The 23,691-nt window shown below is 40.6% G+C and overlaps 1 protein-coding gene across 4 annotated transcripts in view; it reads left to right on the plus strand.

Moving 5' to 3' along the window:
- Positions 1-23,691, plus strand: part of LOC136828646 (transmembrane protein 17B-like) — a 30,402-nt gene that overhangs the window by 2,316 nt on the left and 4,395 nt on the right. For 3 of the 4 annotated variants that reach the window (XM_067086685.1, XM_067086686.1, XM_067086687.1), the window contains exons 2-4: positions 2,307-2,497; positions 15,383-15,486; positions 19,671-19,784. In XM_067086685.1, coding sequence (XP_066942786.1) covers positions 2,307-2,497; positions 15,383-15,486; positions 19,671-19,784 — 409 coding nt within the window. The remainder of the gene's footprint in view (positions 1-2,306; positions 2,498-15,382; positions 15,487-19,670; positions 19,785-23,691) is intronic. The other variant, XM_067086688.1, reaches the window with a different exon arrangement.

Raw genomic sequence — 23,691 nt, forward strand, 5'->3', positions numbered from 1 at the left:
CTAGAGGAAGGAGCAGGTTTGCTTCTATGATCCTGAAAGGAAATAGAATGGAAGCTCGAAGTTTATGCTTACCTGCACTGACCGCCAGATCCACATGTAACGGCACATCCGCTCTCTGCCTGCAGGAAGAGAGCCAGGATGAAGAGAAGAAGCAGAGGCCATTCATTGGGGGGGTGTGGTATGCATCCCCCACGAATATGGGGGGTTTACTGTACTCGCTCTGTGCCCTGATCACTGTTTTGCTTTTTTCTTTCTTTCTCTTTGCTTTGCTGTGGTATTTGCATGTGTGTTTGATACTACTTATAAGTATGCAAACCCACAAATCATCTAATCTTGCATGGAAGCCCGTCACCCAGCGCATGTGCCCTGACGTTGACAGCAGGGGTTGCACCCACTTCTGATCATCCATGTCCTATGCATTTGAAAGATGCAGATGTCATCTTCTAGCTCAGTCTGCCAATCTAGTGAACAATTTTCCGAATCGGGTGTCTCAACCTCTGAGTCTCTTCTGAGACACCTGTGACTCAATGACAGTATTGCCTCTTTTATCGGAGGACAGCTAGAATCTCTCTTATTCCTCCTTTTATGGGTATCAAGGTATGTCTGACACAATAACACTGTTTGCTCATTTACCCTGGGACTTTTTAACCAAGAACGAGGACCTTTCCATGTCCTGGATCTGATCTATCTCTCTCAAGAACTTAATGGAAGAGGAGATGTTATTGACAGCCGGGAACAGTGCTCCGGGCTCCCAGGAGCGCCCACAAGCTCATGAGCTCTTACCTTGCCTGACTTCCAGCTTGCCTGGTGCCAGCTCATGCCCTGAGCACTTAGGAGCGCCCGCCAGCTCAGCCGAGCGATTAGCTCCTGGCAGCCAGCTCGTATGACACCACCTACAGCCTGGCGCCAGTTCAGAACACCTGGCGCCTGGCGCCAGCTTGCGATCGTCTGGCGCCAACTCTCCCCGCATCCTTGGCTCTGGGGAAGAGTAGAGAGTGCTCTGTTCAGTTGGAGTTTTCAGGTATTACCTGAGCAGGATTGGAAGTACAGAGGGCCATTCATAACCTTAGTGTTCTGGCAAGGACCCTTTTCACCCTTTGTCTAAGAACATGTTATCCTTTTTTTGTGAATGGACTTGGTTTCTGAGACCACTCTTAGATTCAGGAGAGCATTTAGCTCACGTTTAAGTGAAAGCTAAAGACATTGGAACAGCCTCTACCTCATTAGCCTTCAGATAATATACGCCCTTTACGTCCATTCTACAGTCGACCTTCTGGAGGTGTAATCGATCTTCGCTCCTCACTATTTCAAGAAAGTTAAAAGACTGTTTAAATTTTTGCAGTACCCTGCGATTATTAGTAACTGGCGTGGTACCGCGGAAGGAAGCATAGGATTTTCTCCTACTATCTCTTCACCTTGTAGTAAGGTACCGAGTTTTGTGGGAGCCGGGGGATACAATGTACTTGGAGCACCCACCACTGTGAGTGGATGGGTCGTGGTTTTTATTTCATTTTAGGTGACAGTGTTATCTGGTTAGTTTTGTTGTGGCACTGCACCTAGGGCAAGGGCACTTTTGAAGTTTTGCTAGCCTTCCATTAGCTCCTTTGCTGCAAAACTTTCAATGATGCTTTGCTAGTCATTAGACTTCTTCACTGAAAAGCTCCAACTTAAGTAGCATGCACTCCTGGCTATACTGCCACGTCACTACAGGTTAAGTTGAGCACCAGCCAGAGGCAGTTGTCTGCTGCAGGCTTTCTTAACTAATAAGGAACAACAAGCCTTGTATTCAGTGCTAGCAACTTTTTCTATTTCAAATTTATTAGATGTCTTAATGTTTTGGAGTAGAATATATCCATGTATCCCACCTCCTGTCAGTGTGGGAATCAGCTATGTAATTACTTGGTAAGTTACTTACATAAAAATGATGTTTTTATGAAAAAATAAAGCTTTATATATATTTACCAAGTAATTACATGATCGGAGCCCTCCCTCCTCCCCTCCGATGGACATACGGCATAAACAGAATGAGGTTGTCTGCTAAGTTGTTCCTGGTATTCCCGTTAGTGGGCAGGACAGTCACCTGCATTAACCTTTGAAGTGTTACCCACAAATTTTTTAATTTAAGCTGCTGTGTGAGTTGAAACTATAGCTATGTAATTACTTGGTAAGTATATGTAAAACTTTATTTTATCATAAAAATGTCATTTTAATGTTATGTCAGTGGTTTTATGCTATAGTTATACAAAGATTTAATTCAGTGTTACGCAAAATGATCCCCTGATTTATACAAATTTTTGTTTTTTCAGGATGAACGTTTGGATAAAAACCCTTTATTGTAAAGAGGCATTATTAACTGAATATTACAAAATGCCCAAAACATCTAGTCAAGTCCCAAAGTATGGAAACTTTGCAAACATAGTTTCAAGCACTGTAGAAACTTTGAGTGGAAAATTTTTCCCAAATGTTTCATTTGATCAGCTCTGTGAGAGTTCTTATGGTAAGTCTGATATTTTTCTCTCCTGTTGAATTTGAGCAAATGTAGTTTGTCAACCTAGAGTTGGGTCTAATTTCTTTACTTATTGATCAATAGCTAAAGAAAACTTCAAGATCACTGACAAAAGAAAACTTAACTTATAAAGAAACCAGTTTGCTGCTTTTAAAAACAGTTATGTCTTAAGAAGCTCATTGAAGATGTAGAGCCATTGCCTTGCCAAAATCCAGGTTCTGTTATGTATATCCATAGCATATTTGTCACCTTTTCCCCTTTATTTTTCATATGATAATTTTAAAGTATGTAAGTAGTTATATTAATTTATTTATACTAGTGTATTGCTCTCCTTGTTTTACAAATCTTTTTCCTGCTATTAAAATTTTGTTTTATGATTTTGGTTTGCTTTTGTATATTTTTATATTCATAATTTATAATACATATACACATATATTCTATATATATATATATAATTATAAAATTATGTGTGTATATATATATATATATATATATATATATATATATATATATATATATATATATATATATATATATATATATATATATTTTCTATATATATATTTTCTATATATATATATATATATATATATATATATATATGTTACAAACCTTTGGAAACAGATAAGAATATTCGAAATTTACGAACATACCGATTGGTCTATCTTCAGAATTCGACTGGGGAGTTCTGTGCCCTTTTTCCTCTCTCTTTAACAGCAAGTCTTTTTTGGGTATCTCTCTGAAAAGCTTTCTCTCTCTCTCTCTCTTCTCTCTCTCTCTCTGTCTTCTCTCTCTCTCTCTCTCACTGTAACTTTAAAGATCTCTTTTCGTTCTCGCATGGATTTGATCTCTTCTCTCACTCATTCCACATTAAAGAAATGAAATGGTTCATGTAAGGAAAACTCAATCTTTCCTACAAAAATAGATTTATTATTTAAAGCAACTGAACAAGTAATGAATAAACAAAGCAAAGATTAAAATGCATCATAAATGAAATTGTCAATTAAGAAAAACATCTAACTCAAGATTTAGTCTCAGTTGGAAAGTCTGATTATGGCTAATAGCCTGCAAATTAAAAAATTTCACATATTCCATTATAGACTTTGTAAAGTCTAGTCTCAAGTCTCCCATAAAATACTAGACATTGCAAAGGTTTGCATCTGTCTTTCTCTAAATCACACCAACATGATAACATCATGTTATTGCCCACAAAGTCATCACCACAACCATGACATCTGTCAAGAAATTAAGCACAAAATAATACTCCCAAAATATACAAGTGCAAAAACATAATAATGAAAAGTCTAAAATGCATGAGTAAATAGCTTACTGGTAAAATATAGAACACAATAAAATAGAATATTGAAATGGTAAAATGCTACATCCACTTCCCACACAAGATCAAAAATGTCTTGAAATATGGTAAAAGACCATAAGTTCACACTTCACATAGAAAAAACGAAGAGTCTGAACTGTACCTTATTCTGCCAGTTCTAAGAGCTTGCCACACTCAAAGATAATGTCTTCACGATCTCGCTCTAGCTCTGCTAATGAACGACCGAACTAATTTTTGGGCAGAATTAGACACAAAATGTTTTCTGTAACACACGAACTCATGTATATCGATAGCAACAACTTGTCATATGACCCAAGCCAATATCGCGTGTTCATCACATTAACTGCTGAGATGGTCAACTATTTGCTGAATGCAACGATTCTGCAAGTGACGAGCTCCTTCTCAGAACCATCTCACAACCAAAAATGCTTCCATCACACTCTCTACCTTTCAGTGTTAAATCTCATATTTTCTCAAATATATATATATATATATATATATATATATATATATATATATATATATATTTTTACGTTTTTCCGTGGTTTTTGTTTGAAATATGCTCTGTGAGACAGGTAGCAACAATTTAAGATAATTTAGCCTTGTGATTCTGACTTCCCGGGAAAACGTAAAAAAAAAGAGGAAAACAAAGGAGAATTTCATATGAGCATAGGCCTCTGGTTACTGAGGGAAATATTACGTAAAACACGTGGGCACATTTAAAGTAGTGTATTTACATAAATGACATTAGTACGGGAAAGAGGAACTCAAGTAGATTGAATGAAACTGGGGAATTCCAGCCACAGTCCGAGAAGCTTCCACGAAATCGGATCCTCTGAAATGAGAGATATGCACATTATACGCCAGTAATGAAAATAGACAAAAGAATAATGAGTTCGAAGCTGCACTGAGGGTGCCAAAGGAGTAATAAAGAATTAATACTGCCGATGCAAGAGGCGCACTTAATTAGACAAGGGAGATTTCTGGCTTTCTCTTTAAGAAAATATTACTAATTGACAAAAGCGTGACTGAAATGGGGCTCTTCCAGGGCACTTTACCTTAGCAGATTTTCCGAGGGCGCGTAGAAGGCAGTCCGTGGATGACTTGCGATTTCCGAGGGCGAGTTTCTTCCACGTGGTGAGATGCAAGGGCTTCCGTAAAGGGGCAAGGCGATGGGGACTCCTCAAACCCAAGCAATGGCGTGTGGGCTCGAGGAATACGGTCACAAGGGCACGAGGAGAAGTATACTTTTGAAAGGGCCACGTGGTTAGGATGCAAGGGCATCGATGGGGCCAGGTGTTGAGGACGTCTTCATTCCATATCTTCCAGCCCGCGTGTGTGTGTCTTACCTCGTGGGTTTTTCTGCTTTTATCCCCTCCTATGGGGCAGGGGTGCGCCCAACACAGATGTTTTGACTCATTGCACCTGCTTTATTTAGGGGAGGTTTTGGCCTGTAGGAGAAACACCCAAGCCAGATTACTTTTATCAAGGAAAGATCTTTTTTCAAAAAATGGGAGCGCCTTTAATCTTTTAAACCCTTCCTTTAAGTCGATAGACAGATGGTCTATCGATCTATGGCAACAGTAAATGAAACACAACAGAACAAACAACAACAACAAAGGGGGGAGGGGAGGCAATTTGCTAGCGAATTCAGGCTTGCTAATCATAATACCTCCCCATACAAGATGATGTACATACCTCCTTCATGTGTACATCGATTTCAAGAATGAGCGGCAAATGCTTTACGTTACTCTTCATTCTGCCTTGCAATGAACTTTACTACTAAGGGTTTTATGAAGCTGTGACATTACTTTTAATAACACATTGGGACAATTTTTTAACAGAACGCAAAGTGATTTAAACACTTGCAAAAGAATAATTACTTTAGCTTTGGTTACCCACTGGTAACTTTATAATGTGACTCGAACAATTGTGAATTAATTAAGATTATAGGACCACTTCCATGTATATGAGGCTATGGCCAACAAATGAAAAGAAAGGTTATTGTTCAAGAATTAAAATACACGGTTACTTAATTTTAGATAAAATGCATGCTCCCTTAGTACAATCTGCCTTGAAGAGGCTGTGTAAATGAAAAACAGCGTTTATTTTTGTAAATGACATCCCCTTTACTGATACTGTAATGACTATACATATTCGCATTGATAATTTATCTTCGTTTTAACGTTTTTGTTTTGCTTAACCGGCCCCACACAATTTTGACAGCTGTATGACCTGCTCGAGTATTCAGAGGTTTTAATTCGCTAACCTTAAACTACGCTAATTTTATCGTCCACTGCCTACTCAATGTTATGACGGGGCGAGCAGACAAAAGATGTGGGGTAGGACAAACAGCGGTCTTGGAAGGAATGGAAGGGGGAAAAGGGATAATAATAACAAAAGGAAAATTACCAAGATGTTACGAATGAAACTTGACCGCATATGAAAGGCGGGACACGTCCCTCAGAGCTTACAAAAGGGGCATTTAAATCACAAGGGCAAGAGTTTATGACTCGCGATTCATTAAAATAAAGATAACTAAATGACTAAAAGAAAGTATAATGATATTGGCAGAAGAGCTAAGGGAACAAGAGTGAGGGTTTTATTGTGTTAGGCGGGAATTTATCGTCCTGTTGCCTATAAATTACGGCCCGGACTATCCTTTGTCCCAGGGCGAGGAAGGTGTGCCCGTTGCATCTGACTCCTTCAGGAGGGGCTGACACGCACTCCCGGTGCCAAGGTATGGGCGCAAGGGCGTACCTGGAGCCTTCTCACTCTGTTATTCTTAATGATTTATACATTGTGTGGGGAATGGTATCCCCTATTTAATTGCCTCTTGTGGGGATAATTTAAGGAAGATTAATAGAGGATGGTAAGAGATAGCAGTTCCTGAGGAACGGAAGAAGATAGAGGAGGGTCTGACATCCCCTTCTGGATTAGGGGTGCCAAGACCTTCTAAAAAATGAAATGGTGGCACAGGTACCATTTCACTCTCTAGAGCTCTTTGTAAATTACCTGGAATGTCCCACGCCCGTGGTAATTTCTCCTCAGCCTTTCTTAATGGGACAGTCATCCTCGGCCGGGGAAGCGGAGGGCCCGCGACTGGAGGGCAGCACGGAGTACCACCTGGGCCTGCTGATGCGACAGCTGACGCAGGAGTGTTCCAGTGGGTTCTACCATGATCCGTCGCGGCTCTTGTAGTTCATCGGCCAAGTGAGATATGGCAGAATCCTGACTTGCAATTGCGTCGGCGACGGACTGAGGCAGAGAGGAGGCGGTTGGGGGTGGCGTGAGCGGCTGCAGGTATCGATGACCAGCTCAGGCACGGGTTGCGAGGCCGCACCTGCAGGTGAGCTTCGCGCGGTGGTCGGGAGGAACCGTCTCTCTGACCGGCGCTGGTAGCAGTGCCAGGCCGGGGAAGAGAGGGGGTCCTGAGTTGGATCCCGTGAATGGAGATCGGCGTATTCTTTGGCGCTGGAACTAGGGCAGCGTCAGGCGCTGTCAGAGGTTTCTTGGGCTCGCGGTCAGGACGGACGAGCAGCTTGGCCCTGCTCGGGGCATGCAAGTGGCACCGGCAGGAATGGCATCTCCTGAAGGGAGATCTGATTGGGGCCCTGGCACTGACACTGAGGCAGGGCCGGGCACTGGAATTGGATCGGGAACCGATCGAGGGGCCACTGTACATCGTACTCAGGTGGCACTGGTGGGGACTGCACGTCCTCCTGGTACCCAGGGGCGCCAGTCTTGACTGAGGGAGAAGCGGGGAGAGTTACTCGCCTTTTCCCGTTCTGATTTCTGGGAATGTGGACCCCTAGATTGTCGTGATTTCGGTGGGGACTGAAAGTCCTGTCCCAGGATGACATCATAGCCTCCGGGAGATGGCTTGCTACTGCAAGATTGCAAATTTTGGATTGGTGAGGTCTTGTGACTCTCAATTGGACCGTAGGGAGTATCATTTTAAATTGATTTATTCCCGATCGATCGTGATATTTTCGTCTATTGATGATAGCTCCGTGGGAACTCTGTCCCTTCGGATGAGGGAGACTTGTGCGCCCGAGTCCTCGAAAGCAGTGACTTCGGGCGCGGGCTCGCTACCTCGTGGAGGGGTTCTTCATCTACAGGCCCTTCTAGGCGGGAGGGCCTAATGACTTGGGATCTGTGAAGGCGAATGGTGGGAGTTTGATTTATTATTGCGTGGGCATTTTTGTGGATTTTCTCCTTTACTTAAGAAAAAACCCATAAACCTTGCACGCCTGCAAAATGTCTGGCTGAAATCTTTTCAGCGCTGCTCCTGTGGAGGGCGTGCAGGCGAGTTATTTGTCGGTTTTCCGGGAGAGAGGAGCCGGTTTCTTGTTCCGGTACTGTTCGGAGGAATGCCCAGCTGTTTCTTGCAATAATGGCAAGTTAGGGCTTGCCAAGTTCCCATTTTTGTGGGAATTTGAACCTCCGAGGAGGGACTTAGGGATTTATCTTCCGCCCCATGGATCCTTCTTGACGGTGGTGAGTTTCACATATCTGCTATTCAAGCAACACTCGGTGAGTGTTGCTGGGGCCTTTTCCACTATATGAGTGGCGAGGGCAGGAGGCGTGGCGCAGGAAATGCTCGAAATTAAACCGCTCGAGTACCTCGGCGGTGTTAGTGGCTCCTTCGAATCGAGCCATTTTGTCAATGCCCAAGCTCCTTAATGGTACGGACAATCGGACCAAGTCTGGCCTGCTTCTCTGGGCTGTTCTCTCCAACGTCTCCTCCACCGCTCGAATGCACTGGCAATCTTCATTACGCCATTCGGACGAACTGCTTGGCGTGACAGCTTCCCAGTTTCCCGATTAGCGTCTGCGGGAAGGGCGTGGTAGGCAACTCCAGGGCCTTTCCGCCCAGGAATTTAGTGAGAACAAGGGAGAGTTCCGCTGGGAGAGATCGCAGCACTCCAGGACTCGTTCGGCCCTTTCAAGCCATACTTTAGGTTCGGACTCGGTCCATTTTGGCATGAACGCAGTGAGCTTGGCTGAGGGCACTCATCCCCGCGGCAGGGGCGGGGGTGGCGGGCTGTCGTTCTAGCATCTGGAGCTCTTCCCAATCGCTTTCGCTCTAACGCTCGATCTTCCCATTCTCGTTCCTCTTTTTCTCTTGGGCGATTCTGTCTCTCTCCTCTCGTTGTTCTTGGGCAATTCGTTTCCCTCTCTCTCTCTGCACGTTCTTTATCCTCCTCGTTGTTCTTGAGCAATTCGTTCTCTCTCTCTCCCTCACAGTTCTTTGGCCTCTCAGCTCTTGGGCAATTCTTGCCCTCTCTCTCCCTCACGTTCTCTCTCTCTCTCTTCACGTTCTCTTGCTCTCTCCAAAGGCATCGTCCACTCGTTCTTGAACCCATGCTCTCAGATCTTGCCCGATAGTCCCATGTCCTTCCCAGCGGACATGTAGAATTTGAAATCCTCGTTTTGTTGGGCTCTGGTATTAGCCATTTTGAAGTAATGGTTATATGATATGTCTGAAAAGACTCAGGTTGTCTGAAAAGACTCTGAATAGGAATCTGAAACACTCAATGGTTCAGACTGCAGGAGAATGGATCTGTCTGAATAAGACAGGTGATTAGTAAGTCTGAGGAGACTTTTTTGTTAAAATTTGATATGTCTTGGAAAGACGTGGTTGTTCTTAGCGAAGTATGAATTTTAATGTGTCTCATTAAAGATATCAGTTGGATTTTGTCACGCTTTTGGACTTGGCCGGCTGTAATTTGAAGTTAAGGAGTTGTTCTAACGAACTAGAATGATCAGTCCCGTATGGGCTTAGATGTGTGTGAACTACACTATATAATGTCTCAAAAGGACTTAATTTTGGGTTCCCGCAGGAATGAGAAATTCTCGCCACGTATATATACGTAGAATTTTTGTATGAGTCTCTGAGGACTGGAATTTGGAGAAATTCTCGCCACGTATATACGTAGGATTTTAGGAGTCTCTGAGGACTGGAGTTTGGAGAAATTCTCGCCACGTACGACGATTGGTCTTTTAGGAGTCTCTGAGGACTGGAATTTGGAGAAATTCTCTCCACGTCTCTTAACAGAATTTTTCTCTGAGGACTGGAATTTGGAGAAATTCTCCCACGTGCTCTCTCGTAAATTTTAGGAGTCTCTGAGGACTGGAATTTGGAGAAATTCTCGCCACGTGCGATGTAGAATTTTAGAGTCTCTGAGGACTGTTTGGAGAAATTCTCTCTCTCTCTCGAGAATTTTAGGAGTCTCTGAGGACTGTTTGGAGAAATTCTCAATCACGTCCTACAAAAAATAGAATTTTAGTAGGAGTCTCTGAGGACTGGAATTTGAAGAAATTCTCGCCACGTGTGACGCAGAATTTTAGGAGTCTCTGAGGACTGGAATTTGGAGAAATTCTAACTCACGTTTAGTCTCAGTCAAATTTTAGGAGTCATTTAGGACTTGGCTATACGATTCGTCCCTTAGGACTTAGAAATTACTAACGGGAAACCAAAGAAAAATGTTTGCTGGGAAATGAATGGGGAAAAAAAATGCTACACGACATGGGCAAAGGTGAAGGATCTGACCATCACCGGAGTTATTTTTAGATTCGGGATGAATGAACCCATGTATTTATATACACCGTCTGGGATTCAACCAATTTCCCAGTCGTCTGAGAGGATAACAATACAAAATAGTAATTTTCCCAATAATATACAAGTTTAAATTTCGCTTTCTAACACCTAACTCGAATTCTAACTACACTGAGAGAATTTTCAGCAATGCAAGCTGACTTATTGTCCCACGTGGAAATTTTATTCACGCCTAAATAACAGTTCGCTAATTGAAATGCAAGTAAAATTTATCACAGAGGAATTTCTTTCGCACTATTCCTCAAGCAAGAATATGGCAAGGATTTTAACACAGAGGAATTTCCAGTTCTATTCCTCAAGCAAAGATGGTTAGCACTGGTTATTTCCTAACTACCTATCCTGAAAGGCATGCATTAACACAAATCTAATTCTTCTTTTCTCTCAGTGAATACATGCATCCCTATTTCTAATTCCTAGGAACAGTCACGATTGTAAAAAGGTTTTGCTAAGATAAACACATTACTTGACGTGGAATTTTCTGGATCTGTGTGCTGGTTTTACACATAAGGTTCGTGATTGTCTTCCATCACCCAGCTTAGCTTTGCTAATAGCTGATCTGGCAAGTTGCAAATGCAATAAAGCAACGCTAGGGAACTGCAACTGCAAAACGAGATCTATGGCCAGCTCGCCATTTTTACGTTTTTCCGTGGTTTTTGTTTGAAATATGCTCTGTGAGACAGGTAGCAACAATTTAAGGTAATTTAGCCTTGTGATTCTGACTTCGAGGGTACGGGAAAACGTAAAAAAAAGAGGAAAACAAAGGAGAATTTCATATGAGCATAGGGCTCTGGTTACTGAGGGAAATATTACGTAAAACACGTGGGCACATTTAAAGTAGTGTATTTACATAAATGACATTAGTACGGGAAAGAGGAACTCAAGTAGATTGAATGAAACTGGGGAATTCCAGCCACAGTCCGAGAAGCTTCCACGAAATCGGATCCCTCTGAAATGAGAGATATGCACATTATACGCCAGTAATGAAAATAGACAAAAGAATAATGAGTTCGAAGCTGCACTGAGGGTGCCAAAGGAGTAATAAAGAATTAATACTGCCGATGCAAGAGGCGCACGGACATTAGACAAGGAGATTTCTGGCTTTCTCTTTAAGAAAATATTACGAGACAAAAGCGTGACTGAAATGGGGCTCTTCTAGGGCACTTTACCTTAGCAGATTTTCCGAGGGCGCGTAGAAGGCAGTCCGTGGATGACTTGCGATTTCCGAGGGCGAGTTTCTTCCACGTGGTGAGATGCAAGGGCTTCCGTAAAGGGGCAAGGCGATGGGGACTCCTCGAAACTCCAAGCAATGGCGTGTGGGCTCGAGGAATACGGTCGAAGGGCACGAGGAGAAGTATACTTTTGAAAGGGCCACGTGGTTAGGATGCAAGGGCATCGATGGGGCCAGGTGTTGGGGACGTCTTCATTCCATATCTTCCAGCCCGCGTGTGTGTGTCGACCTCGTGGGTTTCTGCTTTTTATCCCCTCCTATGGGGCAGGGGGTGCGCCCAACACAGATGTTTTGACTCATTGCACCTGCTGCCCGCAGGGGAGGTTTTGGCCTGTAGGAGAAACACCCAAGCCAGATTACTTTTGCCTCGAAGGAAAGATCTTTATCAAAAATGGGAGCGCCTTTAATCTTTTAAACCCTTGTTTTAAGTCGATAGACAGATGGTCTATCGATCGGCCGACTGGCAGTAAATGAAACACAACAGAACAACCAACAACAACAAAGGAGGGGGGAGAGGGGAGGCAATTTGCTAGCGAATTCTTGCTAATCATAATAATATATATATATTTGACCTTTATCCTAAGAATACATTAATAGTTACTCAACAACAGAGTGTTGGCAAGGTTTGTGATTGACTATGGGTCATTATGAGGCCCTGAAAAGTTACACAGAGAGAGAGGGAGAGAATATGGAAAATTAGGAGATGGACCAGGTTGTTGGTGAGGGGTGGCTGAGACTCGAAGAGAAGTAGATAGCCCTCCCGAAGGACATCCACTTCCTAGGACTCGGCTCCATGTGGCTGCCATGTTGCCCAATGGCTCGACAGGCACCCCCACCAATGGCAGCAGCTGGAGGGGAACACTGCCCCTAGCCTCTTCCCTTCTTCTTACCTTTGCCTTCTTTTCCTGACTGGGAAGAGGGTTGAAAGGAGTGCAGCTACTCCCCTGTCTCGCCAGAGGTGAAAGAAGGCTGGGTGTTTCCGCGACTGCCCTTCGAAGCCTTGGTCAAGGGTTAAGCTGCAGTGGCACGCAAAGACCCAGAGGCCTTTGCCACTGCCTGGTGGACAAGGCGGTCATTGTCTTCGGCACGCCTCTTTGTCTACTGCAGCATCTACCAACTCTCTGGGGAAGAGAGAGGCAGAACCTAGCAATGGTCCATTCCTGAAGGTCAGAGTCAACTTGGGTCCTACAGACCTGGAGATCCAATTCAGGACAGCGTCCCTTCTCTTCAGCACTAGGTTTGCCGACAGGTTTGCTGTCTGGTGGGCCAGGTAGGAGATAGCCCTACCTCCAGACTGGCACAGTCTCCCTAAGACAGATTCCTCTCCAGGGGTGATTGAACCCGAGGAGGTGGCAACCTTGGAAACTGTGAAGGACCACATATCCAACCATGAGACTGCCTGGAGAGTCACCATGGCAGTAGCTTCCAGGTTCGCTGTGTCTTGCTGTGAGAGGAAAACCCCTTCCGCAGTAAGTTGCTAGACAAACCAGGTCCGGGTCGACCTGTTTAGTCAGCAGTGACTCCTTCGTGGCATGTAGAACATTTCTGTCGAGGCAGAGGAGGGGGAAGTAGCTTCTCTTAACGGTTTGAACGAAGTGAATTATCCTGCCCAGAGACCAGAATATTCACCTGTTCGAGCACCCTTTCGGAAAGCGCGGACCATGGCAGTCCCACCAAAACCTTGGCTTCCTTCTTAGGACCCCCAAAAAGATTCGAGGTGTGATGGACGATCCACAGAAGAGGCCATGGTCTCCTCCCCAAAATTGTTGTGCTGATGAATCAGCTCAATGATCTCCAAAAAGGTCCTCTGAATCTCGGGGGCATCTGAGTCCTGGGGAAGAGGACCCTTGAGTCCTTCCAGGGCATGGTCCTCCCGATCAACTCTCCCTGTAGGGGGGAGAACCTCGGCAGACCCCTTGGATCCTTCCTCAACTACCTGGGCGTATAACCGAGTCGGTCCGAGAACTGAACCTGGGGCGTAGGCCTTCATGGTAGAACTCCTATGATAAGAAGTGTTCTCATCAGAGTCCCTCCTATCTGACTCACAGAAGGTTTAGGGGAAAGGCGAGGGGGATTGAGCACTCCTTCCTGTCCTGCGGAAGAACCTGTGGGAGGGGAAGGCCATGGAAGAACCCGTGAGAGAGGAAGGCCATGGAAGAACCATCGGGAGAGGAAGGCCATGGGCGGCCCACCTCGACCACCCCTTATTCTAGTACCTGGGCCAAAAGGCAAAGTGGAGTGCAGATCGACAAGTGGGCGGGGCTTCCCCCGTAGTGTCGGTAGTCAATGACCTTGTTTGAAAGTTAATGGCTGTTCCAGCTCGCATTCGCAAAGCAAAATCCTATGTAAAGACCTTCAGCTTTGTATGTTAGGAAAAGTACAAATTACTGTAATAATATTTGCAGTATTCTATTCTATACGGTGGACCTCCACTGTTACGTGCTTCACATTGTCCCGGATTTTTCTGGAAAATATCTTTCAATTTTATGCGGGAGCTTCCACCAATTCGTGAATTTTTTCAAAGACCAATATTCACTAACTACTGTTTTAACTCTATTTTCACGCCTCATTTTATTTTCATGAATAAATGTATTTTTATGATAAAAAATTATTTACCAATTTTGAAATATTAATATCAGTGTAAACACAGCAAAATATCTATAAAATTTTCAATACAAATTAAATAAATCTGTCTTACAGAACGTTTGACCACTCTGGAATGAGCTTAACAAGTTTACGTATGATGATTCGCTAATTATTTTCATTTTATTTTTCAGTCTGCTTTTGTTGAAATGCAGAAAGCTGTATAATTATAGCATGGAAAATATGAAAAAATGAATGACAAAGTAACATCACGTTTATCTATAAAACTATACTGTACAAAACAAATAAAGATACATGCATAAAAAATCAATCTCTCTCATATCTCAGTGAGAGAGAGAGAGAGAGAGAGACAAAAATACATACACACATTAAAAATATTTAATACACCAGTGACAGTACAGTAATTGTTTTTACCAGTGTGAAAGGAAAACGGGACGACTTCAGTACTATGAGAGAAAATGGCTATGCTTACTTGTACAGGGGTAACTTGATTGGTGGTCAAACTTTTTGTAAGACAGATTTATTTAGTTTGTATTAAACATTTTATAGATATTTTGCTGTATTTACATTAATATTTGAAAATTAGTAAATCATTGTTATAAATATTTTAGGGGTGTACTGTATACACGTAAGAGTAACAGTTGCAAGGGGGTAATCTAAGATGATTTTGGGTGTTTTGGGGTGATGATTTGGTGTGTACTGTATTTTTGTTTGAAGTATGATAATTTAAGGTATATTTTCTTGTTTGAACTATTAAATTTGGCAGTGAAACATTAAAATAGGCAGTTATAAGCATTTTAGTTTGATGGGTAGAGGGTATTTGGCATTTTTGTGGTGGGTTCTGGAACCTATCCCTGGTAAAAAGTGAGGCAGCACAGTATCACATTTGCTTGAGAGGAAACGTTATATTGAGTGCTCCATTGGAAAACATGAGAGTCACATCCACTAATGTCTGCATGCTCACATTACATTAAATTTTGTTTACCAAGGTATTTTTTTTATTTCTCTTTTGATTATGTAATCCATTCATATAGTACAGTTATTATTAAAATTTGTCAGTAATTCATTTTTTTCCCAATTCTACAGGAAATGAGGTTGTATCCAGCCTTCCACTGCAAATTGTATTGTTCTTCTCTGCACTCTTTTTCCCCTTCTGGTTGATATCATCACTTACTATGTTTTCTGTTAAAGTAAGTGTAATTAACAATCAAAGTTTGTACATCTATGGAAATTGAACTGATACAGAGATCTTGAAATTACTTAAAATTTTCTTGTTGAATTTCACTTTTGTTATATGAAAGATATAGATGACAAATTAGGAAAGTTTCAGAAACTGGCTTAGGTAGGTCTGAAGTTTCATATAGTGTAAATGGAATTTTTATATTTTAAGTGATGTTAGAAAATGGACAAGACAAGTCTCATTCGTGATGCAGAAAATGTTTTAAAGAAAGGTTTCTTTAAAACATTTTCTGCACAAAAATTACTAGTATTTATCTTCACAATGAGACCAAACTCAACTTTATATTGTAAAAAAAATATATTTACCAAGAGCAGTAAAATAAAATTATCTAAAAGCATATAGGCAGTAAACCATAACTTGGGTGTTTTTCCACAGACAGTTTTGGATCCTCTCACCAAGAATCTCACAGGTAAAGAATTATAATACCTCCCCTCCCAAAAAAGGCTTCTGCCTAGTTAACATGACCATATCAATAAGATGTTCATATTGTCAGTACGCACTGTACTTCGGAACTTATGTTGTATAAGGAAATTGCTGAATATGGGTGAGGCAAAGGAGACTATTTTCAACATTCTTTACTAACATATTCACTGTAAGACAAATTAATAGAAAATTTGGGCTAGTTTTTTATGGCAGCTTATTTTTCATGCATTTCACATTCATGTATTGGGAATCTTCCCAGATTTTTCTTGTGTCTTCCATTATAAATCAGTGGCATTTTTTACATAATAAATAATACACACAACTTCCCTTAAGCATTGCCACTGTAAACTGAAAAGCTAAGAGTCACTACATGAAACCTTTTAAAGGCAGAGCACCACTCCCTAGCACATGTTGTAGATGAATAAAGTTGTATCCAACTTCAAATGCATAGTACAAAAACAAGGTAACCTGTTCTTGAGCCAGTTGTAAAAATAAATTCGAGGATGAACTATTAAAAGAACATTACAAATGTTTTGATAAAATGAGTTATTCTGAATGGGCAAAAAAACGCTAAAGTTCCATTACCAGCTAACTTACTTTACAAGATAAGATCCACAGGAAAAATAAAGAAAATATATAGTTATATGTAGTAATTGTAGCTTTGATACCCTAATTGAAGAATTTTTTGTACAGTAGATCTGTAAGACAGGGGAGCTTTGTTGTTTTCTCAAGGATTATAGTTAAATTCTGACTGGCCATGTTATGTTTTCAACCATATCATAGTCATGTGTACTATGATATGAATTTGAAATACTCTTGCTAGACTTGATTTATATATAGTACAATGCTCTGCTATTGTTTAATTATGGTATTGTTTTATCCTCATGTGTACATCCAGAATCCAACTGATATGGAGAAATATTTATAAATGTCTATATTGATATGGAGATACATTTATAACTCTGTTCACATGCGGAACAAACCTGGGTCTTAACGTAAATATAAATCTTCTAGTGCCAGCTGGAAACCAGTAAAAAACAATTAAAATTGTGATGCAAGGAATTGGTGGCATAAGGGATTAGTCGTCTGGGTGAATGAGGAGGCAACTGCTGACCTCTTCTAACCCCTTGACACATTCAGTTTCTTCTTTACCACCTTGCTGGTACGACGTGCTGCTGCCCTTCCTTCCAAAAGCCATTGTTTGCCTCTCTTGCCCGTGTTTCCCCTGGTGTGAATTTTGTGTTTGTGATATAGTGCTATATTGTGTGTTTTTATGTGTTTTGGCTTTTGATTATGCAAACCCAAAACTCATCTAAGCCTTCTCCTAAGCCTCAGAGGAAATGTCCTGGAGTAGCTAACTACCCTTGGTCTTGTTTTCTTGCTTCTTTTGAGACTGATCATCATTCTTGCAGTAGATGCAGGTTTAACGGTTGTAATTCACTAATCCTTGCCCTGAGTGTTGTTCTTGGTCTCCTGAGCAATGGAGGGTCTTTGCCAAGAATAAGGCAGCATAAGAGGAAGTCAGAGGTGCCATCTTGGGAAGGGTTCTCTCCTCCTTCGATGGATGTTTCTCAAGCTCCCTTTGTTCTGCCTCTTCCTTTTCCAAATTTCCTCCAGTTACTTCGTCTTCCTTAGATTTTAGCCCCTTCCCATTCTTCCATGGCCTTGCCCTTGGAAGTTTCGATAGAGGGGTCAGGAGATGATATCCCTTTTGCTCCCCTGCTCTGTTGTGGGGGGGGGGGAGGTTCCTACTGTTTTAGGATCGGATGCAAAGATGTTGCTGAGCATTTGGGCCTCGTTAGGCCTATCAGGGCTACCAACCTTAGACGGCCTGTTATCCCACTTCATGTCTTCTCACATTCCTGTGTCAGCTTCCATCACAGTTCCCAGTCCTCCTGCCCATCGCTTTTCTGGGTTGAGCGCGGCTGTTCTTGTTGTGCCTCATCTGCCATCAGACTTCCCCGCGCATCATCTTGGGCCAACTTCAGCTAAAGCGCCATCCTCTCAGGGTTCCAGCTCAGCCACCTTGACAGTTTCCAGACCAGTGGCTCTCCCTGCTCCTGTGCCTAGAGCCTCAGTCCCTGTTACTTCTCAGCTGTCATCGGTATACTCTGAGGTGACAACGTCTGCTCTTGCTTCGTCTCTAGACTCTATCGTTCAGGCTGTGGTAGACAGAGTCGCAGGATAGGTACCATAACCCATGGTAAATAGCTAAAATCCGTGCATACTTGACCCCCCCAAAATGCTTATAACTGCATAATTAAACAGGTCAGACACCAAAGACTATCTATAAAAACATTTATAAATGCCTGTTTAATGATTCCAACACCAAAAGTATGCCTTAAACTATCATTCTAAACCAAATATACTATAAACTATCATCCTGAAAAATTTTAATATTTCAAATTCATCTTACAACATTACCCTTAAAAATATATGACTTACAACTAAGTGTGAAAGTCAAACTCAAGTCGCCCCCCTACATTCAATCAGAGCCCTTTTGTCTCTTAGGGTATTGAGGCTGTCCCATTTTCTTTTTACAGAACAGGGGAAACACTAGAATTCACATCTTCAGTATAGTACAGTATTTACTTAAATACATAAAATAAAATACATTTTATGATATTATGCTATGTTTAATTTAATATCTGAAAATTAGTAAATCATGTTTGTATCATAAAAAAATGAATTTAGACATGAAAATAATATAAAAATATACTAATTGGTGAATATTTCTCGACGAAAAAGTCCGCGAATTGCAAATTTTTTGTGAATAATTTGGGGTTATGTTCCACAGAAAACTCCATGAATCAGTGAAGCTGTGAATTGTGAGACCACGAATAGCAGGGGTTGACTGTATTGCATTCTACACAAGTATAACCTTTCAGTAGCAAGTCCTTCCTCTCTCTAGCAGAGAGAGAGAGAGGAATGATAGCAAACAAGTCTGGTGGCTATCGTGGTTTATCTGAACAAATATAGATCTTTAATTTCCACCTGTGGAGTGAACCTTCACATTGTATATTAGCTCAGAAGTGTGACTGTTCAATATCCATTTATCTAACAAGTCAGAAGCTTGCGTCCCCTTTCTTTGCTTTCACTTATCCAGGAAGTGAGACCAGGTGTGCTGAACCTCCAGTCGGTTCAAGATTTTTTTTCATCCCACCAAAAGTGAGTCTGTTCGTACATTAAGACCCAGGTTTGTTCTGCATATGAACAAATGACAAATTTTTAATTTGTATTTTGCATAGCTAACAAACCTGTGGTATTAATGTATACTGCCCACCGCTAGCCACCCCTCTTTGTTATTCCTGTGCTGGAAGAAACTGAATGTGTCACAGGGTTAGAAGAAGTCAGTGGTTGCCTCCTCATTCATCCCGATGACTAATCTCCGATGCCACCAATTCCTTGGATCAATTTTAATTGTTTTTTACAAGTTTCCAGCTGGCGCTAGAAGATTTATCCTTATGTTAAGATCACAGGTTTGTTAGCTGTGAAAAATACAAATTACTGTAATTAAAAATTTGCCATTTTTACATGGACAAAAGTGTTTTTGTAAATTATTGGTAGCTGTTCAATTTTAATATATCTTGTCCACTTTCAGTATTTTCACATGTTTTAATGTTATAACTAACAGTTTCAGCTGTAATTTAAAATTTTCCTAGGGTTAGTAGCATGCAGTATCTTGTAAATTGAACTCTTTTCCTTTTTCAGTTTTATTGCATATCTGGCCTTCATCAGTTTGTGCTTATTGCCATTTATATTGCCGTTCCGCTGATAGAAGTTATTCGTGTCTACATAGGAAATATTGGTAATCTAGAGGAAAAAGTAAGTATTTATAAAACTAAAATAACTATATACTGTACTTTACTATGTCCACTTACATTCACCTCCTTAGATGTAAGAACTGGATCTTGTTTTTCCTCAATATTTCCTTGAATATTATCCCAGTTTATTTATTATAAATACTATATCTGGAATTACCTAAGCTTTCAGAGAAAGACAACTCCTCCTAACTGCTGAAACAAGAATGAACAGTTGAACATTTTCACAGCCTCACACATATTCCTTAATTTTTTGTTAAAATAAATGAAAAAGATAGAATAATGAAAATAAATTTCATCTTGACACACATGTTGTTAACTGTAAGCAGTCTGAGCAGTCAATTACTGTACAAATATTTTAATGAAATGGCAAGAGATGATTTTCCCCTCCGCTAACCAATGATGAGAAATATAAAGGCATAATTAGCAGCATAAGTGGCCAGTCATCTTCCTTCCAAACAGACTGGAGAAATAGATTTTTTCTGACTGGCCTGATTGGGCACACTTGCTTAATACATCACTTTATTTACTAGGTAGCAGTGTTTCTATAGTGTTCTAATCACGACAAATTGTTATTGGTTGAGCATACTGTGGTATATGGCTCATTGTATAGCTACATGCTGATGGCGATTCTTTCTTGACGGAAAATCCATGTCTGAAATTTTGTGCATGCAGACATTTGTTGAGGTGTTATTATAAACAATGAAGTGTTTTTATCTGATTTTCAAGACATTAAGATGTTTTGAGAGATATAATTTTTTCTTGCCGTATTTCTTGGTATTCAAAATTCACCCTACTTTTGACTGGAAAAATCCAAAAGAAAAATAATGAGGTGACATAGATTTCACGAGTTGAAGGCTTTGTTTTGGTTGATATGCTGCATTCATTTGACATGAAGGCTTTGTTTTGGTTGATATGCTGCATTCATTTGACATGAAGGCTTTGTTTTGGTTGGTATGCTGCATTCATTTGACATGAAGGCTTTGTTTTGCTTGGTATGCTGCATTCATTCATTTGACATTTTGTTTTGATATGCTGCATTCATTTGACATGAAGGCTTTGTTTTGGTTGGTATGCTGCATTCATTTGACATGAAGGCTTTGTTTTTGCTTTGACATGAAGGCTTTGTTTTGTTGGTATGCTGCATTCATTTGACATGAAGGCTTTGTTTTGGTTGGTATGCTGCATTCATTTGACATGAAGGCTTTGTTTTGGTTGGTATGCTGCATTCATTTGACATGAAGGCTTTGTTTTGTTGGTATGCTGCATTCATTTGACATGAAGGCTTTGTTTTGGTTGATATGCTGCATTCATTTGACATGAAGGCTTTGTTTTGTTTTTCATTTGACATGAAGGTTTTGTTTTGTATTCATTTGACATGAAGGCTTTGTTTTGGTTGATATGCTGCATTCATTTGACATGAAGGCTTTGTTTTGTTGGTATGCTGCAGTCATTTGATGAAGGCTTTGTTTTGGTTGGTATGCATTCATTTGACATGAAGGCTTTGTTTTGGTTGGTATGCTGCATTCGTTTGACATGAAGGCTTTGTTTTGGTTGGTATGCTGCATTCATTTGACATGAAGGCTTTGTTTTGGTTGGTATGCTGCATTCATTTGACATGAAGGCTTTGTTTTGGTTGGTATGCTGGGCATTCATTTGACATGAAGGCTTTGTTTTGGTTGATATGCTGCATTCATTTGACATGAAGGCTTTGTTTTGGTTGATATGCTGCATTCATTTGACATGAAGGCTTTGTTTTGGTTGGTATGCTGCATTCATTTGACATGAAGGCTTTGTTTTGGTTGATATGCTGCATTCATTTGACATGAAGGCTTCGTTTTGGTTGATATGCTGCATTCATTTGACATGAAGGCTTTATTTTGGTTGGTATGCTGCATTCATTTGACATGAAGGCTTTGTTTTGGTTGATATGCTGCATTCATTTGACATGAGGGCTTTGTTTTGTTGATATGCTGCATTCATTTGACATGAAGGCTTTGTTTTGGTTGGTATGCTGCATTCATTTGACATGAAGGCTTTGTTTTGGTTGATATGCTGCATTCATTTGACATGAAGGCTTTGTTTTGTTTGGTATGCTGCATTCATTTGACATGAAGGCTTTGTTTTGTTGGTATGCTGCATTCATTTGACATGAAGGCTTTGTTTTGGTTGATATGCTGCATTCATTTGACATGAAGGCTTTGTTTTGGTTGATATGCTGCATTCATTTGACATGAAGGCTTTGTTTTGGTTGGTATGCTGCATTCATTTGACATGAAGGCTTTGTTTTGGTTGGTATGCTGCATTCATTTGACATGAAGGCTTTGTTTTGGTTGATATGCTGCATTCATTTGACATGAAGGCTTTGTTTTGGTTGATATGCTGCATTCATTTGACATGAAGGCTTTGTTTTGGTTGATATGCTGCATTCATTTGACATGAAGGCTTTGTTTTGGTTGGTATGCTGCATACATTTGACATGAAGGCTTTGTTTTGGTTGATATGCTGCATTCATTTGACATGAAGGCTTTGTTTTGGTTGATATGCTGCATTCATTTGACATTTTGTTTTGGTTGGTATGCTGCATTCATTTGACATGAAGGCTTTGTTTTGGTTGATATGCTGCATTCATTTGACATGAAGGCTTTGTTTTGGTTGGTATGCTGCATTCATTTGACATGAAGGCTTTGTTTTGATGCTGCATTCATTTGACATGAAGGCTTTGTTTTCGTTGGTATGCTGCATTCGTTTGACATGAAGGCTTTGTTTTTCATTTGACAGGAAGGCTTTGTTTTGGTTGGTATGCTGCATTCATTTGACATGAAGGCTTTGTTTTGGTTGGTATGCTGCATTCATTTGACATGAAGGCTTTGTTTTGGTTGATATGCTGCATTCATTTGACATGAAGGCTTTGTTTTGGTTGGTATGCTGCATTCATTTGACATGAAGGCTTTGTTTTGGTTGGTATGCTGCATTCATTTGACTTTCTCGATGCTTTGTGAATAGTGTGGCTTTGGCTGAGATAAGATATTGATTACACTATTGTAATTTTTAAAGTTCTCCTATTTTAAAAGTACTTTGTTTTACAGTTTTTCAATTTAATTTTTGTAATATTTAATAAGCTTTACTGAATTTGATATATAGTGCCTGCAAACTGAAAAACCTGAGGAAATTCCCAAGTAAAGTCTACAGTATAAAATTGTTTAACCGTTGTAAACATCAACTCAGTTCACCCCTTCTCTCTCTCTTTAATGAAATATGAATTACTGTATCATTAACATAAAAATATGAAACTATTGGCTGGAAGTAGCCAACCACATAGCTTGTAGCTTGGATGCTTTATGTACTACTGTTAAGAGTTTATGAATTGTATATTTGTTCTCTCTCTCTCGATTACTGCATCATGAACAGAAAAATACAAAAATAAAATTAAAACTGTGTGAGAGAAAATGTGTGCCTGAATATAGGGACAACTTGATAAGTTTTCACACGTATGTAAGCCATATATTTATAAGGGTAATGTTGTAAGGTGACTAAAATTATATTCAAGTGTTTTAGGATGATAGTTTAAGGTATATTTGGTGTTTGAACTATTAAAATATGCAGTTATAAGCATTTTAGTTTAAGGTATAAAGGGTATTTGCTGTTTGAACTATTATAATAGGCAGTTATAAGCATTATTAGAGAGGGGTTCTAACTTATTGCATGTGGTTGTGGTCCCTAACCCCCCTGAGTACCGGGGGTTGACTGTAGAAGTTGTTTTCATGCAAACCTGTTATTCAAGTAATGAGTGCCTTCCTCCCAGCCCTACAAGTCTCTCACTGCCTTACACACAGTTTACATGAAATTATTGGTCAAGACACCTTTATATCCAGATGGTGGATGTAAATAGTGTACTTCCTGTCTGACAG

This window comes from Macrobrachium rosenbergii, chromosome 43, assembly GCF_040412425.1.
Source record: "Macrobrachium rosenbergii isolate ZJJX-2024 chromosome 43, ASM4041242v1, whole genome shotgun sequence".
Lineage (NCBI taxonomy): Eukaryota > Metazoa > Arthropoda > Malacostraca > Decapoda > Palaemonidae > Macrobrachium > Macrobrachium rosenbergii.